Source organism: Crocodylus siamensis, chromosome 2 (genome assembly GCF_052110815.1).
Source record: "Crocodylus siamensis isolate JL-2025a chromosome 2, ASM5211081v1, whole genome shotgun sequence".
Lineage (NCBI taxonomy): Eukaryota > Metazoa > Chordata > Crocodylia > Crocodylidae > Crocodylus > Crocodylus siamensis.
Genome location: NC_143396.1, coordinates 220,289,330 through 220,307,176, shown reverse-complemented (window position 1 = coordinate 220,307,176; position 17,847 = coordinate 220,289,330). Strand labels below are relative to the sequence as shown.

Here is a 17,847-nt window from a genome sequence, read left to right as displayed (position 1 = left end):
CAGTGCTGCATGGCATGAGGTAGGAGGAGCGGTAGTGGCTATGATCTGAAATGCACAACTTCTGAGTAAAGATAAAGGGAACTGAATTAAGGCAAGGCCATGTTTATGCTACCTCCTCCCTTACCACTTGCTGTTCTTGTGACAGGAGTTCATGCCTCGTTCCAGTGGCATGCCATGGCTATGATGACAGAATCGGGTGGGGAGGAGAGCTGGAACTGTACAGTACACATATGGTGCAAGTTGACTCAAGTATATTTCGTACTCAGCACGCAATACTGGCCTGAATCTCTTGTCAGATTAGTCCACCCCCTCTGGAAGTTGATGTCTGTAACCATGTTAGGATTCCTATACAAGGGTTCATATTGAGAGAATGTAGCAGTACTTTCAGAATGTAAACCATATGATGAGGGCAGTATAGCTATCCCCAGAGCAAGTTTTAACCATAACTCTGGTTTTCCTGGGTTTAACTTCAAAGGCATCTGACTTTAAGGCACGAAAATATGGAGTTAGATAACATAGTAACCTTTGTTACAGGTTGTTGATAACTGTGATGTGTAGTGTAAGGAAACTACTGCTAGGTCCTCTTGAGTGTTTCAGAAAAATAAAGTTGGTGATTCTCAGTCAAGGTGCCACAATATCCTGGGGTGCCTTGAGATGCTTCCAAAGGTGCTGTGGGATGCCACACAGTGTTAGTACTGTTAGGAGTACAAATATGGTTCACAAGATAATCCTAGAGATTTCAAACAGTGTTTAAAAATTGTTCTGCCCTGTTGAGATCTATCCAAGATATTTGCAACAAGAGAATGGCTTTTATTACATTTCTGTAGTAAACAAAAATGAGTGAAAGCTAAGAGCTAACTTCCTGCGGGGTGTGTCAGATCTGAAAAGATTGAGAACTGTTTGCTTAAGTGGTGGAGTTGGTAAGGCCTTGTCCCCGAGGTGGTAGAATTTTTTTTTTTCTTTTTGTATCCAAAAACCCTGGGGAATATTGTAGGTAGGAATGGGCAGAGCTCAGCTGGTGTCTCAGCGAAACTAGAAAAGAGGAAATTGGCATCTCTGGAGTCCCTGACACTGGTTAGCAGAGTTGACAGCTTGAACCAAATCTACAGGTGATGGTAGCAGAGCTTCTTACAGGCCAATTTGGTACTGGAGATGAACACTGCAAACAGCATAGGTAACAACTTTTTTTTAGATAATTTAAGTAATTTGTTCTATTCAAAAAGTGAAGGAGACTAACAGCAGAGGGTGGGGGATGGATATTGATTCAGAGCTCTTGGCATGTGATGAAGGGGATGCAGCCCTACTGTGGGGAAGAGGGTGTGGGTTGCAGGAAGTCCTAGAATGCAACCCTCCAGTATAACAGCACATGAATGTTAAAACTTGGAGCTGGGGAAAAATGGTACATTTGCCCCAAAAATTATTTTTTAAATGGAATTTATTGCTAAATTCAAGTGTCTAGTCATTGAAGAAGTGAAGTAGTAACTGTTGAGCTGTAAGAGGAAGATTCCCAAGTACCTCTGTCTGTCACTGGGGTCTGGAGCAGCATGCTGGCCTGCTTGGTTAACCCATTGATTCAGTTTTGTCAGAGGAGTGCAAATCTTTGGGCCTGTTCACTTTTTCCTGGCTGTTAAATTCTGACTGCTGCTGGCACCTCCATATGCCATATTTCCACCGCATACACACAACTCCCCGCTTACATAGATAAGGTACAGTGTGAACGTTTGGGATACTGAGTTTAGTACTTTTGCCTTCTGTCTTTCATCATCAGCATCCCTTGCAGTTGAGGATGATTGTCTTCTACCTTCTGTTTTTATAACTCAGATAGGAAGGCCTTTGGGGTTGAACCCCCAGAGTTGATGGACATGCTTCCCTCATTTGAGAAGAATGAGACATTCTTCAGACTGGCAGCCAGGAACAAAGGGATGTTTTTCAAACTGGCAGCACTGGTGTTACAGAGTGCATCGGGGAGCAGCAGTTGCTTTGAAAGAGGCCAGTTTTGAATACTCTGCTGGGGGGTGGGGGGTCATCTAGTCCAGCCCCCAGTGCGTGTCTCCTGAGGGTTAGGACTTTTGCCTCCCTCTGTAACAGTCTCAGGCTCTCGCGCTACATCCACCCACATGCTGTAATGTACAGCTCTACTCTGACTTCGGACTGGCCATAGGGGAGTGGGCAGAGGCAGGGTAGAGCTGTAGGTTACGGTGAGGGGGAGTCACTGTTCCGCACTAAAAGGGTGGTGCATGGGTGCAGGCGCGTGTACACGCTGGCCCTGGTGGCTGTCGCAAGGAGCACAGGGACCCATGCACTGGGGAAAGGGTGGGACTCGGAGGCAACTCCCTGCTTGAGACGATGCAGTGCATGTGCTCAGACCACCTGTGCCTGGCCCAGATTGCGGGAGCTGGGCTCAACTACCAGCCTGGGTGGGTCACGTGGGCAGAGCTGTGCCCTGGCACGTGGGCTGGGGAGGGAGGGGAGCTGGGCTGGCTGCACCAGCCCTGTCTTGGGGAGGGGAGGGCCAGGATGGAGGTAGGGTGGCCATCATAGCGAACATTCTGGTATTCTGCTACTCTGTCCTTTATTGATACAAAACCTGATGCCTTTATGTTCTCTATTTTTCTCTTGAAGAGAAAAATAAAGGCATCTGGTTCGTATCAATAGAGGACAGAGGACAACTGGACTGTCCTCTGGCCACCCTAGCTGGAGGGCTTGCCCCTGTGCTCAGGGTCAGGAGCAGGTTTTACCCCGTGGTCAGGCTGGGGTGGGGGCTTTGCTTTCCTGTGTACCAGGGCTGCGGCCTGCTCTTGGTGCCTCAGGAGCTCCAAGAAGGGACATCACTGCTGGGTCCTGCTTTCCCTGGACAAGAAAAAGAGTTTGGAGCTTGCAGCAATTACTCCAGATGCAGCGTGTATGTGAACCAGAACTTCCCCTTATTATGCATCCCCCCAAGGTTTGCTATGGCAGAAAACAGATTCTGGCTACTGTGCTAGTCAGGAGAGTCTCAATACCAGCATCAATGAGAGCAGCTATTACTGCTATGTACATTCAGGTACTGCTATCCAACACTGTCCTATTCCCAGAGCCGTAAGACTTTCCTAAGGCAGTGGTTCAAATCCAGGGGAATTGTAGGAAACGATCAAAGTCCTGGGATACTTTGATAATTCTTCAGGGGAAAGCGCATTAAGCCCTGGGGTCCTCAGACTGTTTCATAGTGTTTCTCCCAACCCCCCCACAAACAGAGACAAGAATGAATGTTCATCTTTGCTGGGCCAGGTTTCTGATGGAGCACTTGTAAAGCAGTCATGAAGTGTCTGGGGGAGTGGTCTGGCAAGGCCTGTGGAAGGACTGTGGCCAGCAGTTAATGGAGACACTGGTGAATGATCAACACATGATCATGCATTTCCACAGACTCAAACTGATAATGATCCTTTCCTTGGCACTCTCCATAAAGAACAGCCTTAAAAAGAAAGGCAACAATGACCAATCAGATTCATAGTAGGTCTATAGCAAGGATGTAGTCTCCAGAGAAAAAACATTGTTGCCAAGGAGAAGGTAACAGAAATAACATTAATCAGTACCCCTGGGTCAGAGCTAAGGCTGTTGTGATAAAAACCTGTCATTTCTTTATGCTTGCTGAAAACCTGTTTATTGTATGGGAACAGTTAAACCTTTACATGTAAGTGCTTTTAAATGGTATGACAAGTAAGTAAACTGCTGTCTCTCAGCAACCTTAACTTACATTTTTTAAACAAAGTGTTGGTATTTAGAGTTATATTATTGAGCTCTTTCTGCACACGGTGCAGAAGAAAGACATGTTCCCAAGGATTTAGAATCTAGGTTAGACACTGACCAGATGGTCTAGACATTTTCACATTTCAAAGCTAAATAATTTGGGACACCTTCATTTTTTCACCCTATATATGTACTTCCAACTCTACACCCTTGGGAAACAGTTCCTGGTATTATCCCTGAGGCCACTCAATCCCTGGGCTGCAAGTCATCCACCCCATGGGGCTTCCTATGGCTCCAGAAGTTTGGCAGTGGGGGAGCAGTAGCACAACTCTTCTACTACAAAATTTCAGGACCCATGGGGAGCCTCAACCCCTGGGCCCTACAGATTTGATTGGATACCTGATCCTGGGAAGCAGGGGCAGTGGTAAGTCCCAGTTCTGGCACACAAGTGGGAGGGGGTGACACTTGGCCCCTAGAGACCAATCCTGGCACATAGCAGGGAGGCAGTGCTGGGGCAGCCTCCAGTCCTGGAACACAGGGCTTAATCTAGCCCATGGACAGAGACCCTATGCTGTGCATCTGGTCTGCAGGGCCAAAAGGCTGAGCACCATTGCCTTTGGCTATGGGGGTATGCCCACTCCTTCCCCTATTTGGTACCATTTGTACTGCCTTTTGTGGAGCACATTCTGGTGTGTATTCCACCTCCAATACTGTACCAGCCTTTGGGCATGGTTGTGGGCTTAGACGGATGAAGCTGTGAAACATGCTACTGTTTTACCTTAAGGCATATGATGGTGGTGACTCCTTAGGACAGAACAGAGCAGGAGACCCCAGGTTTAGCATTCACCTTCCACAGCATGCTTTATTTGCTTCATGTTATAGTCACTCCCAAACAGATGGGAAAGTTACAGCAGTTTAGAAGCATAATAAATAAAATAAGTTACAATAAATAAATGCCCCCACTCTCATATTCTTCTTGGGTGGGGCAGGGACCTAGGCATGGGAGGATTTGAGTAGAATTCTTCTTAAACCAGATCCCTCAGGCAAACGAGACCATTTGGATGCCAACTCCACACCCTTGGGAAACAGTTCCTGGTATTTGGCACCTTGAAGCTTTCTGTGAGGGAAGAGAAGCAAGGAAGCTCCTTCAGACAGAGTCAGGGGCAGGAGCGAACTGGCCTTTGGGGAAGACTCAAGCAGACTGGGAGATGCCAAGGCTGAGCTCCATCAGCTTCTGGGCTTTGAAGTCCAAGCTGCTGAGCTCTGCAGCAATAACAGGGTGGAGGCTTCATTCTTGCAGTTGTAAGGGCAAAATTCAGGTAGGATTTTGAGTCCTTACCCATTTAGCAGATAACTCAGATTAAGTCAAGATAAGCTCCCTTCAACTCCTGTCATATACCATCCCAGCTAGCACGATAGCTAAAACATTGCAGACCACAAAGTGCATAGCAAGGGGAAATTTATGTGCTACGTCTGCCCTATCACTGCTCTTAAGATAACATTAAATTATATTATGATGGCATTAGAAGGAGCATGTTCCCAGAGAGGTCCCTGTGGCTAACCCAGTACAACAGATGAGCACAGTGCAGTATTTAACTGAGTATCTAGTTTCTGTGTTTGCTTTGGCATCTCTTAGAGACCAAGGAGAAGGCAGAAAAGAGTAGAGAGGGCAACAACTAGATCTTACTTTTCTGGGAATTACAGAACTTTCTTCCACGTTTGCCCTAGGACAAGTGCAGCTTTACCAGGAATAATCTGAGTGAAGCTGTTGGGGATATGGGATTCCATCTGTACTAGCTCGCCCTCTGCTCCTCACACCTAGCAAGCATGGGAAGGTGAGATCAGTGGTGAGAAGAATATTTCCTCCCAGCAGTAGAATGCCATGGGGAGGTCTTCCCAGGGTGAGTTTTGGGTTATTTGTCTTATTTGCCAGCAGGGGGCAGCATAACTCTTCAGCTGGACACGGCCTCAGTTCTGGGCTCTGGATGAAAGAGAGATTCCTCTGTCAAGTCTGGGACAGGAGCTGATGGTGGTTTGCCGGGAGGGGCTTGAGGCACCTGGGAGTGGTGTGGAGGGAGGCACATGCAATGGAGATGCAGGTGGGACCTAACTTCAGCCTCCGGGCAGCGGTGCTCTTCCGTCCTGCATCCCAGTTGCGGGAGAGTCAAGAGGAGTTGGTAACTTCACATCAGTTCTCCGAGGAGTCTGTCTCTTCAGTGGAGATATCACTCTCCGTATCCACTTTCCTACGGTGGTGCAGGGGCTTCCAGGGGGAGTTGATTCTGGGGGAGTTGCGGGAAGGCAAGTTGGCTGGCTCCCCACTGGAGCTGGCAGGAGTGGAGATAGAGAGCCCTGAAACCTGAGCTACCCTGAAAGAAAAGACAAACCCTAGGTGGTCATCACCAACCTTCACCCCATGAGTCGTTCTTCCAGGGGAAAGCCAGAGATGATGGGGGCCACTGCCAAAGATTGCACTCAGTGACCGGGGGGGGAAGTTTACAGCAGACTAGGGAACCCCTGCACTGACAGCCAGCAGGACAGCTTGGGGGTTTGATTCTGTGAATCCTCCCTCATGTGCTGAGGAACTCCCCGTCTCATGCCACAGTCTGTGCTCCACTAGCTCTCCCCCTGGTTTACTCTGCCATAGCAGACTGAGCATGCACATATAAAAAGCTCTTCCCCATGCCCTGGGGGTTCTCTGCTACCGCTGCATCTCACTGCAGACAGCTTTCTGCTCTGCTTCTCAAGCATGTGCCAAGGACTTTTGTCTGTTGCTGCCTAAGCTGAAGGGCTCCTTCATCCATTGTCCTAGGGCTGGATGAGAGGAGAGAGGACAGTTCCTAATCCCAGCGTGCTGTGCTGGATCTGTTACCTTCCTTTCTTCTCTGGGCACTTACAGTTTCTCCAGTTCCTGGTCCATGGGAGGGTCAAGAAGCAAATCTCCCTTATCTGGCAGAGCCCCTGGAAAACAACAGCAAGGCACACTTCAGTGTAGAGCCTGGCCATGTTGCAACAGGCTTCATGCAGAATCCCTGCTCAGGGCTCTGTGCCACAGGGGTATTCAGTATTGGGCTTAAGAGGCTGAAAAGACCCTCCCTGCCACCTCAGAGATAGCTGCCTATACAAACTGAGGGACCACAGGCAAGAACTGGAAGTCCCAGCATACACCTCTTGGCTGAGTTGTCCACTAACACAGCCACGATCGGTCTGAATGTGAGGGATGAGAGAAAAACCCGGGCAAGCAACCTACACAGCCAGGGGTTACAGAAGCCCCTCCACTCTGCAAAACAACAATACAGTGGCCTAGTTACAGAAAGGTGACCATGTCCCCCCAGGCTTTTGCTGACTGCAGCACAGGATTAACAGCATCATTTCCTATTAGAGAGCTAGCCATATGCATGGGCATTAACCATATCTGGAACAAAGTGGGCAATGGACTGGTAACTGGCTGCTGTGTAGACAGGCCTGAATCTGAGAGTCAGAAGCTGTGGTTACAAGAGTGGCCTGAAGGCTGTGGGGACCCATCTATCAGTGTCACTGGGAACTTGTGGTAGCTCTGAGCTCTGGCATGAGGCCCAAGCATTCCCCACTCCAGAGAGTGCTTACAGGAAGGCAGCTAGGCCCAACCCTGCTTGTCCATTAGGCATGAGGAAGACAGGACTGGATAGGCTGCTCTCTGGTAGCAGCCGTTGTCAACATGAGCAAGATATGCTGGTGGGATCAGCCTGTGGTCATCTCTCTTGTCCCTCACTGGAAGGCAAGGGTCCTGATGAGGCAGATAAGGTTCTTTGCGTAAATCCAATATCTTTTATTAGACCAACTCAAATAGTGGGGAAAATTCTTCTTAAGCAAGCTTTTGGGCCCTTTGTCAGGCTGAGGAAGTGTCCTGATGAGGCATGTTAGTGGGGCTGACAGTTACATACAATGTGGGGAGGTGACTGGGCCTGTTGTAGCAGCAGTTTATGTTGCTGCTCTTCTAAATTACACTGGCAAGAAGGGCAGAAGCCTCCTACAAAGCCCCTCCTGTAGTTACCATTCCTTCATGCAGATACAACCAGAACTATTTTGCTGCCTTGGGCAAAACAAATCTTGGCACCTTGTCTCCCATGTTCATGTGTTAACCATGGCACCCAATCAGAAGCCACTGATTACTGATCAGTGCTACAGAGACTGTCCTGGGCCACAGCCCAGTTTGTCTGTAGGATAGGCCAGCCCTGGGCAGAGTGAGTCAGGCAGGCATGCCCAGAGATGGGAGCCTTGGCCAGGCCAGGTCTGTGCCACTATATAACCCCAGGTACAAACAGGCTTCAAAGCGTTAGTAGGAGTGAAACAACAGTTTGGTATCATTCAATGTCCTTGGGATGAGCGTTTTGTATTGCCATGTTCTGTCTGTGGGTTTTGACCCTAGTTTTTTGCTTCTTAGGCAGGCAGGATCTGTGGATTCATACCCCCACCTAGCATGGGGCACTTGGCATAGGTTCTCAAATATGGCAATTTATGGCCACCAAGTCAGTTAGACCCTAAACAGGTAGCAGGCTCCTAGCTGCTTCCATTTCTGGGCCCCCTCCCACAAACACCAGACAAGCCAGGTACTCCAGCATCCCTGGCACCAGGAGATGGGAGCCCAGGAACTGAGCAGTGTTCCAGCCTGCTCTCTGTCACGAGCTCAATTAAAAGAATAACCCAGCTAAATCCTGGGTTTGTTCCTGCATTTGCAGAATGCACAGTGAGGTCTCTGGGGCACGTGAATTACTTGGGCGAGTCAGTAAATAACACTTAAAGGATTCATGAATCAATATTGACACTGGAGTTAGGCTGCAGATTCCAATCTGCCTGACAAACTCATTGGTGCCGCCCCAGCCAGAAGGAGCAGCTCTAATCCCCCCTATTCTACCAGAGGGGCTGCTGGCTTTGTGAGGCCCCAGAGAGACTAGAGAGAACACAGGCCACTGTGGGAAAGCTCCTTTGCTCCTGAAATTTTCCCTTGGAACTGCCCTGGCTGCAGGGCTATGGGGAGCCTGTGATCCTCTGCAGACCAAAGCCTATTGAAATCATCCTGCAGGAAAGATTAAAAGACATCAGGAGAAGAATCTTCCTTTCCTTGCCAAGATGCTAGCACCTGTTAGACTTGCGGCTGCTGCCCCTCCCCTGTGAGAGGCCTCGGCAGGAGGCTGGCAGGGAGCCAGGGGACTGGCCTGTGTTAATGGAAAGAAAAACCCACACACTTTGTACAGGGTACAATGGAAGCTATGGGCAGGGCTTTCTCATCCCATCTGTTTTCTTTGCACCTTGCTGGAAGTGGATTCTGTAGCACTAACAAAAAAGCTTTGCTTGGTACAATCCATGCATCTCCTTCCTCAATGAATCACTGCTCCCTAAGCCTGTTTGCAGAGGGGATTGCTGGGTTGTATTCATGTTCCTTTGATACATAATCTCTGTGTTGCTGGGTAAGCAGCCCTGCCCCAGAGAGACATTAGCAACAGAAATGGACTGTTAAGAGAGGGGCCTCAGCCAGGGAAGGGATGATTCTGCTTCTTTGCTATGACACACCTGTGCAAAGAAGCAGGCCCACAGGGAAGAGAAGTGCAGTTTCCAGTGAGACTCTTCTCTGAGGTGTGGCAGACTATCAGGCAGTCAGGCATGGAGCTATAGGAACAGAAACACTACCCACGCTACCCCTCTGCTTTTCTTGGTATCATGTGGTGGGATAGGCCTCTTGTCCCCTGCTGCAAGGCCAGCATCCTGAGAGATCAGAGCTTCAGGCATCCAAATATTCTTCTTTGGCCCTTGGACAGCCTTGGGGTGCCAAATTCAGCCTTGCCAAACTCAGCTGACAAGTGAGCTCCTCCCTCTCCTCTTCAAGAAAGAAAGGGAGGTCACAAGAAGGAATAAGGGAGCTGGCACAGGACAGTGTGTTTTGAAATCCATGCGAATTAAGTAGAGTTCTTGGCCTTCTAACAAGAAGCCAACGCAGCGCCCCAGCCCTCCTGATCTTGGACAACACTGATCTATGCAACAGATGAATGGGATCAAGTTTTGATGATCCATGTCCTCTGCACTAACCTGGACCCATGCGCTACCATCACTGTTTCCACAGTGGTCTGGTAGAGAACTTTGGGTGGCTACAAGCCTGTGACAATTAAGAGGATTTGACCAGATAATAAATAACCTGAATAATCCAACCAGCTGTGTCTCCTCTCCCTTGGGCCTTATTTTCTGACGTTATATTGATGTATTTTACACTGCGATCAGATTTTCGCTAAATGGCAGATTTTTGTACCAACAACACACAACCACATGGGTACAACTGTCTGAGGAAGCAGGAGGTTCCTGTTGTGGTGTGGGAGATAGAAGGGAAGGTCTGGGACCCCACTAGGATCTTTTGCTGCAAGGGCACAGCAGAATTTTTTAGCACTTGAGATGCATTTCTTCTTCCCTTTTCTCTCGCAGTCATAGACCATAGTCACTTAACACTGGGGGAAAGGAAACTGGAACTCAGTTTCCTACTACTGCAACTGTTGAAAGCAATCAGCCACCTTACCTCCTCCTGACTCCTTCCACCCAGTGTTAACTGAATATATCTGCTCACAATATTGCTATCGTGAGGCATCATGTGATAGAGATAAATGAAGCAATTCATATCTCTCTGTCTTGTTGCTTCATGCACTTCCCCTCTCAGGCAGATATTGCCTGTGCTTTGCAGAATGACAATGAAAAATAGGTGGCACAATTGTGTAGTACATCCCAAAAAAATTTTGACTCAGAAAAATCCAGGCAGACACACAGGGGTTTCAGGAGGGCTCCTTCTTCCCTCACCTAGAGCTCTGTTGATCCCATGATGCTTTGCAAGTGCCATCAGGAATCCATAGAAAGTCAGTCTCTGGACACTGCTCAGTACCTCTTTGACAAGGGCGGGTGGGGGACAGCTACACAAAGACAGGAAGCAAAATTAGCATGACTGGTAGAACATCACCTCCTTTTGTCTCTCAGATGTCTGACCTACTCCAACATAGACCTAGTTGTACTTGATAACTATATCCTCCAGGAATGGACTGAAGGAAGTAAGCCAAGCTATCATGGCAAACTGCAGTTGGCGCATTCATTTAGCTTCCTAACTGCTGTCCTTTTACTAAGGAATGCCTTTGAGTTGAGACAGATTTCCAAGAACAGCCATGATTGCCTCCAGTCCAAGGACAGGGAGACGAGACTAGATCTATGTGGGGACTCAGGCACCACAACTCCAAGCCTTCCCTTTCACAAACCAAACAGTGGCCTGTCTTTGTGATAATGGTGCTGTTACCACCAGCTTCTGCTATCTCAGCTCAGTGGCTAGCACCCTTATACAGGGAAGTAGGTTTCCCTCACACAGGATGTGAGAAACCTACTCTAATAATCAGTTTAAACATTTTACATACAAATTAATTGGAGCAGAGAGTGGTACTCAAGTTTCCTACTGCAATACATGGTGCTGGGTGAGCCTCTCTCTGGAAGGATGCCAAGGCAGAGATGAGAGCTCTATAGGGAAGCAGAGTCCCAACAGAACCCTTCATCTCAAGTATCAGCTCAAGCCCCCATTTCTGACATCTGTGATGTAGTTTCTCTTTTTTTGTGTTAGGGCTATTAGGGTTCTTCCCCTTTATATCCACCCAAGGATGCTTAGAGGGCTTCACAGCTTCTCCGAGGTCCTGTAGTTCCTCAGAGCTCCACCCTTACTAAGACAGTTTTCCAAGTATCAGCTCAGAGTCTTCCTTGCAGTCCCAGTTCTTACCTGTATTTTGACCTATCAAGCAGGGTCTCTAGGCACTGGAAGAACAGAGATGCCTCCACCCCATCAAGTGGGCTGCATTCACTTGAAGCCTGGCGGGAACGGTGCTGCCCAGAGGATGACGTTGGAACAATTACAGTGTTCGGATTCTTACCAGCCAACAGATCTTGATAAATAGCAGCCACACTCTCCAGGAACTCTGCAAAACCAGGGGACAGGTCAGAACTCGGGGCTGTGGCACAACTAGAACATCCACCTGATCTACTAGAGCTGGGACTGAACTGTCATCCCCTGCTTCTACAGCTGGTTATGACACTGAAAGAATGAACCCACCATGAGATATCCTACACATTTAGTTCATACAGGCACATCTTTCCTATTATCTCCTAGCTGACACAGCTGCAAGGCACCCCAAGTTGTTGTAGGCACCCACTCATTCTCATGAGGTTTCTCCAGGGGGGAAAGGAAGCAGCACATAGGTAAAACTGGGGTGGGCAGGCTAGTATCTAATACTACCCTACCCTACCAGGTTTGTTTACACCCCCATAAATCTCCCCTTCCCTTCTGTTCCTATTCAAAGAAATGTCACCCAAGAAGTGGAATGTTTGGAACTGAAGAAGTAGCAGGAATGGGTTAGCCAGGCTCCAGGCTGTATCCTAGCCTGCTTCAGCACTGCTCCAAAGTAAATACAACACGGGACCTAAAGAGAAGGCCAGGGCAGGTCAGGGCTGGACTTGGCAGGAAGCCTCCCTCCAGGCTCCTAGTACTAACCCACTGTTTACTGTAAGAGTCTAATTTTAAACAAGGTTGTTTATGGCTGTGGTCAGCAGTTTACAAATCTAGATTCCACTCGGAGTGGTTTGCATGTGTGTGGGTTGATGGGAAAAAGTGTGAGAGTCTTATGTGAATGTTCTGCCGGCGTGAAGAGAAATGGGGTGTTGTGTTTTGTGCGTGTGCACGCAAGAGGGGGTATGTGTGTAGAGTCCAGTGACGTGGTGCATTATGATGGGGAGCATAATCAAGTGAGCAGGAGGAGGGCAGCAGGATGACTCCTGAGGCTGTGCTGAGGTTCTGTAGCTCACTGTGAAAATATTTGCTATAGCAAGGAAAGATTTTCTGAACACAGGACATTTCTCAGACTCTGTCCCCAGTGCAGACAATTCCAGCCCTAGTTCTGCCTCATTCACAAAACTAGCCCCCTGAGCTGTTTCACTTTCATGCCCCAGTCAGGAATATTGCTTGGATCTGCACAGAGGCTTTACAGTAGGAAGTATGCAGAGAAGAAGTGCTGAAATGCAGATATTTGTACTATGGACGGGGCCTGTCTTCAATTGCTAGAAATATAGAACTTGATCAGACCAACAAACCACCTAATCCATCATCCTGTCTCCAGCAGCATGGTTTCACATTGCATAACAAATAGGCCTCTCTCCAGTAGAGGTCAGTACCAGCTCCTTCAGAGGAAGAAATATGCATGAGGCAGTTGTAAGAAAAGTTGCCACATGGAAAGTTTCTTCGCAAATACTGATAAGTAAGAATTGGCATATATTCCAAGGTGTAAGGGACTGTACTCCTTACAAGGCTCTTCTTAAAAAGTAAATGATATACCATTACAGTTCTCCTGACTCCAGTGGGGTCCTGCAGCAGTAAGTTCCACAAATTATTTGTGTGCTTTGTGTGAAAAAGTATTTCCGTTTCTCAGTTTCAAAAAGAGTGCAAGAGATACAAGGCTGAGAGGTTGTAACAGAAAGACACAAGCTAGCGCAGCAGGCAAGACATTAGCTTCCCAGTGGTCTGGGCTCACCTGAGTAGTAGAACTGGATCTGGAAGGCAAAGAGGAAATCAGAAAAAGACATCAAGCAATCCATGGCATCATCCATCAGCACAATCCTGAGAAAGAGAGAAGAGAAACAACTCAACAAACACAAAAAAGATGATGGTTTCCAAACATCTCCTTCTCCTTAGACCAGGACAGAGGTTCCAGACCTAGGAGGCGGGTGAGCCTTCAAGGGGACTGTATAGGGTGTATAAATGGCAGGACTGAGTCTGATCTCATACTGGGGTAAACCAAGAGCAAATGTGCTGAAGAGAATGGAGCTAAAATAGTGTAAAATTAGCACAATGAAAGAAGAATGAGGCCCTATATCTGTAACAGAGTTTTGCAAATGAGGCAATTTTCTAAATATCTGAGGGTGACCTGTAAAGTAACTCCCACTTTTATTTCAAGCAAATCCCAGGTTATTAGAAAGGAAAATAGTACAACATGCACCTTGCATGAACAAGTAACACCCTAAGTGCTTTGTGTGCAATAATGTCCCACTTAACAAATGAAGTTGTCTCCCCTGCATGCCCTTGTGTCATGTCTCTTGGAGACTGAAAAGCCCTTGGGGGCAGCTCCAAAGCAATGCAGCTTCATTGTCTCTAAAGTACCAGGCACAGCTATGGAACTGCAGTCACCCACAACATAAATATAGATAATATTAGCTAAGGTCACACAGGACATAAAGATATGACAGAGGCAGTAGTGAAGTCTTTTCTGTAATCTTCTGGTGGAACCTCTCAATTTCACAGCCCTGTAAGGACTAAAGCCAGCAGGTTTACAGAAGTGAAACCACAGAAACAATATTCTCACCACCACTACTGTAAGAGGAAGGAGAAACCAGCTAAAGAGGAGACAGTATTAAACAGGAGACAATATAGCTCTGTTCTGACAAAGAGAGAAGGGAAAGAACAGGGAAGGTATAACCTCTGATACCCAAGAAGGGATGGGTGGCAAAGGGCTTTGGGGTTTATGCTCTAGCTCCTGGAAGGCTCTAGGAAGCAGCGTGAGGGGGTGCATTAGAAGGGTGCTAAAGGACCTGTTTGTGCAAAAGACTGCCTTCCCTGCCACTCAGATCAGCTCAGTTCACTGTAGCAAACTCAAGCATGCAGAGCAGCTTGAATTAATTATCTCAAAGAAGAAAGACTGGGGCTAAGAGGGTCCCCAGGAGAAAAGCCACTGTTTAAAACAAAACCCTTTGAAGATGTCAAAGTGCTTCTGATTTATTTATTATGTCCCAGAAACCACCACCTCCTCCTCTTCCTGTCTAGAGCAGCAGCTTCAGTTCTTAATTCTCACTAATAAGTATGTTACTGAGATTGTCAGTGGCCACATCAAGGAGATGGCTTTGAAGCTGGCAGGCAGAGCATCTTCATCTCCTAGGCAATTCAACTTAGCTGCTGGCATTTCAAACTACTCTTGGAGCACTGGAAATGCTACAGGCCACATCACTGAGAAGCTGGGATCCCTTCCTCTGGCTAATGATCTGCACACTCTCAAAGCGCAGTCTCTATAGCTTTGACCAATGCATTTCTCCTTCCCTGAGCAGGATGAGAGTAATGAGAGGGTTATGCTATGCTCCCATTTTATGGACAGGAAGTGCAGTTTTACCATCATGGTAACCAACTAATTTCACTTGTGAAATCTAAAGCTGCAAGGGGTTGCCTTTGCTGCAACAGCAGCAAACCTCTCTTCCACTTATAGAAGAGCAGCAGGGAATTGGTATTAATCTGAGTTTGCTGAGACACTCTCGCTGTTACAGAAAGTCATAAAGCCAGGATGGAGAACTATGCAGCTGTTTATATGAGGGGGAATTGTCTAACTAAAAGCAGGTGCACTCTGGTGCTGGATACCAGCTCCAGTTGGCTAAGGCATCTGCACTCCAGAAAGGCTGAGAAAAGTGTAAATCCAGGGCGGTCACTTAAGAGGAGACTGCCTGCAGCTGGGCTCTTTCTCTCAAACAGCCAGCTGATTGCAGTCAGGGATGCTGGGAAAGCCCCACTTGCAACATGTCTGTGCATCTCTCCTAAAATGCTGGGTGTGAGGAGAATCCTAGCCACAGGGGGTCCATAACCCCAGCAAGCAAAGTCCAAATATCCAGTTCTGACTTCCAGGATCTCTGCTAGGGGATGATATTTTGGAGCATCCTTGACTCTCTCTTTCTGCTTGTCTGAATTAGATTTTATGCACTTTAGGGTACAGATGACATCCTTTTACATGTCTAGAGAATGATGAAAACCAAGAAAACAAACTCTCCAGAAGGAATTAAAAAAGGGGCCTTCCCTTGAGGGGTTGTGTGGCAAGTGTATTGGCCTGGCAGGAATCAAGCAGGCTTGTTTGGCAGAAGGCTGGGATTACTCTGCCAATGAAAGAACTCCATAATCTGCTAACTAGCGAAAATCTCAGGATGGGTTCTAGGTTACAGGTGGGAAGGAGGACTGTTCATGTCTTTTTCACTTATCTGCTTCTATTAAAGATTAAGAGACACTGTGTGTGTCAACATGGGAGGCTTTACTATGCAGTAGCATAGTTTACTGCACAGTAAACATGCACATCTATATGTGCACATGCTTACAAGACAGTAAACTTCACTAATCGTGAGTAAATTTGCTACCTGCAAACTTATTTACTTGCGATTAGTTAATGTGCAGTGCCACTCATGTAGCTGACTGATTGTGAGCAAATCTGCTCCTGGTCAGTCAGCCAGCAGGCAGCGGGAGATTACTTTCTGTCCCCAAGAGCTGTCTACTGCTGGGGTGGGCTCTGCCACAGGAGCCTAGGCAAGGATTATGCTCCCCTGTCCCAGCAGCAGAGAGCTTCAAGCCCCCTGATCCAAGATCACAATCAGGGAGCAGGGACTGGGAGATCCTTATCTCCCAGCTCAAGCCCTGTGGTTGGGAGATAAGGATTAGGGATGTGTGAAACAGCTGTGTTTCGTTTCTGTTTCAGATTCAGCCGTTTTGGAGGGACACTGATTCATTTCTGTATTTTGGATCACTGTTCCAAATCTGTTTCAGAGTTTTGACACTGTTTCAGTGTTGATTTGGGTTGAGCAGGGAGAGGCAGGCACAGCTGGGCAGCTGCAGGTTCTTCCACAGCTCCTCCAGCTGTCTCCTGCCCCAGTTCTCCCTGCCAGCCCCGGGGTTAGCACCCAGTGGGAGTCTAGAGCTCCCTTTGGTGGTGGCAGGGGCCCATTGCAGGGTCCCAGGAAGCGAGAGCAAGTTGCTGCCATTAGCAGCAAATCTGCTCCTGCTTTCCTGGACTTGTAGAAACTTGCCTGGGAGCATTTACTCATGAGTAGTTCACCCTCGCAGGTGGGTCTCTTGGGACTCGGCTTGCTTTCTGCTGTTAACAGCCTACAATAAACAGAGAACTTGAAGACAGCAGGGAGACTCTTTTTTTAAATTCAGTTTACGGCATGCAGAAGTAGGGGCTCAGATACAGGCCCTTGTTTATGGCATCAAACCAGAAAATCCCTCTTCTCCACATCTTTCTCTAAGTAAAAGACTCTGCAAGCCAGACAGCACTTCTGAAGATTAAACTCTTCAAACTTTCTGCATAGCTACTGTCCTACTGAATATCAGGGCTTCCAGGGCCTTAAGGAAATAGCTACTAGTCTGGTTCTCCCTTGGGTGTGGCAAGAAGATCTGCACTTCACCTAGAAGAACTAGGCTCCCTGTGTTTTGGTGCCAATAAAACCTTATATTGTTGTTGCTTCTGTTCTTTTGCCATGACATTTCCTGACCTTGTTCTCTTCCAGTGTTTGTTATCAATGCATAGCAACAACTCCTGGAAGAGTGGATCATGCTATATTGTGAGATCATCTCAGTCATGCAGCTCTGAGGCTACTCAGAAGGCTAGTCTCTTCCTAACACTATGTAAGGCCTGTCCCGAAAAGGGTTCTGGGGGAAGCTAAGCTGGCATCCCGGAGCGGGGGGTCAGCTTTGTGGAACCCAGGAGCCACAGGGTAATGACCTAATGCATCTGGTGTTCTTGTTCTTTGGATAAAGTTAGAAAGAGGAACTGCTCTTGCATGACCCAATGGCTCTGGAAAGAGGAACTGCTCTTGCTTGGACTAACGACTCTGGAAAGAGAACTTCGAAATATTAGCTTTGCAGCATGTCTAAATGACAGCTTTGCAGCATGAAACAATAGATTTGCTCTAATCCCTAAAAAGTAATTGGGCTAGACTCTGCTTTGATTGGAGACCCCAAAGAGATAGGGAGTGGGAGTAAAAGGATAAAAGTCATGAGAACTAGGCCCCTGGTGGAATCACTTTGGGGAAGGACAAGGCTGAGGACCTGATAAAGGAGACCGTCTCACCACCCTGGATGCAGGTTGGGGTTCCCGAGACAAGTCAGGTAATGACTTAGGACAGGGTGGGGAGTGCCTTTCCTCCAGCCCGATGCACTAGTGGTTTTGTAGCGAGTTGCTGCTGTTAGACTATTTTGCTGTTACTCACAATAAAAGGTATACTCGTTGCTTTGACCCTGGTGTGTGACTTGTGGTTACTCACCTTCCCGCCTTGGAAGGGAGG

The 17,847-nt window shown here is 47.7% G+C and overlaps 1 protein-coding gene across 3 annotated transcripts in view; it reads right to left on the bottom strand.

Annotated features, from left to right (window-relative positions):
* Positions 1-123: 123 nt before the first annotated feature.
* CSTPP1 (centriolar satellite-associated tubulin polyglutamylase complex regulator 1) overlaps positions 124-17,847 on the bottom strand; it is a 131,524-nt gene continuing 113,800 nt past the window's right edge. Inside the window, exons 5-9 of one of the 3 annotated variants that reach the window (XM_090033093.1) lie at positions 13,296-13,381; positions 11,495-11,690; positions 10,543-10,652; positions 6,624-6,687; positions 124-6,095 (exon numbers count right to left, since the gene is read on the bottom strand). In XM_090033093.1, the coding sequence (XP_089889219.1) occupies positions 5,915-6,095; positions 6,624-6,687; positions 10,543-10,652; positions 11,495-11,690; positions 13,296-13,381 (637 nt within the window). In that variant the 3' untranslated portion in view covers positions 124-5,914. The remainder of the gene's footprint in view (positions 6,096-6,623; positions 6,688-10,542; positions 10,653-11,494; positions 11,691-13,295; positions 13,382-17,847) is intronic. The other 2 variants (XM_090033094.1, XM_090033095.1) reach the window with 2 other exon arrangements.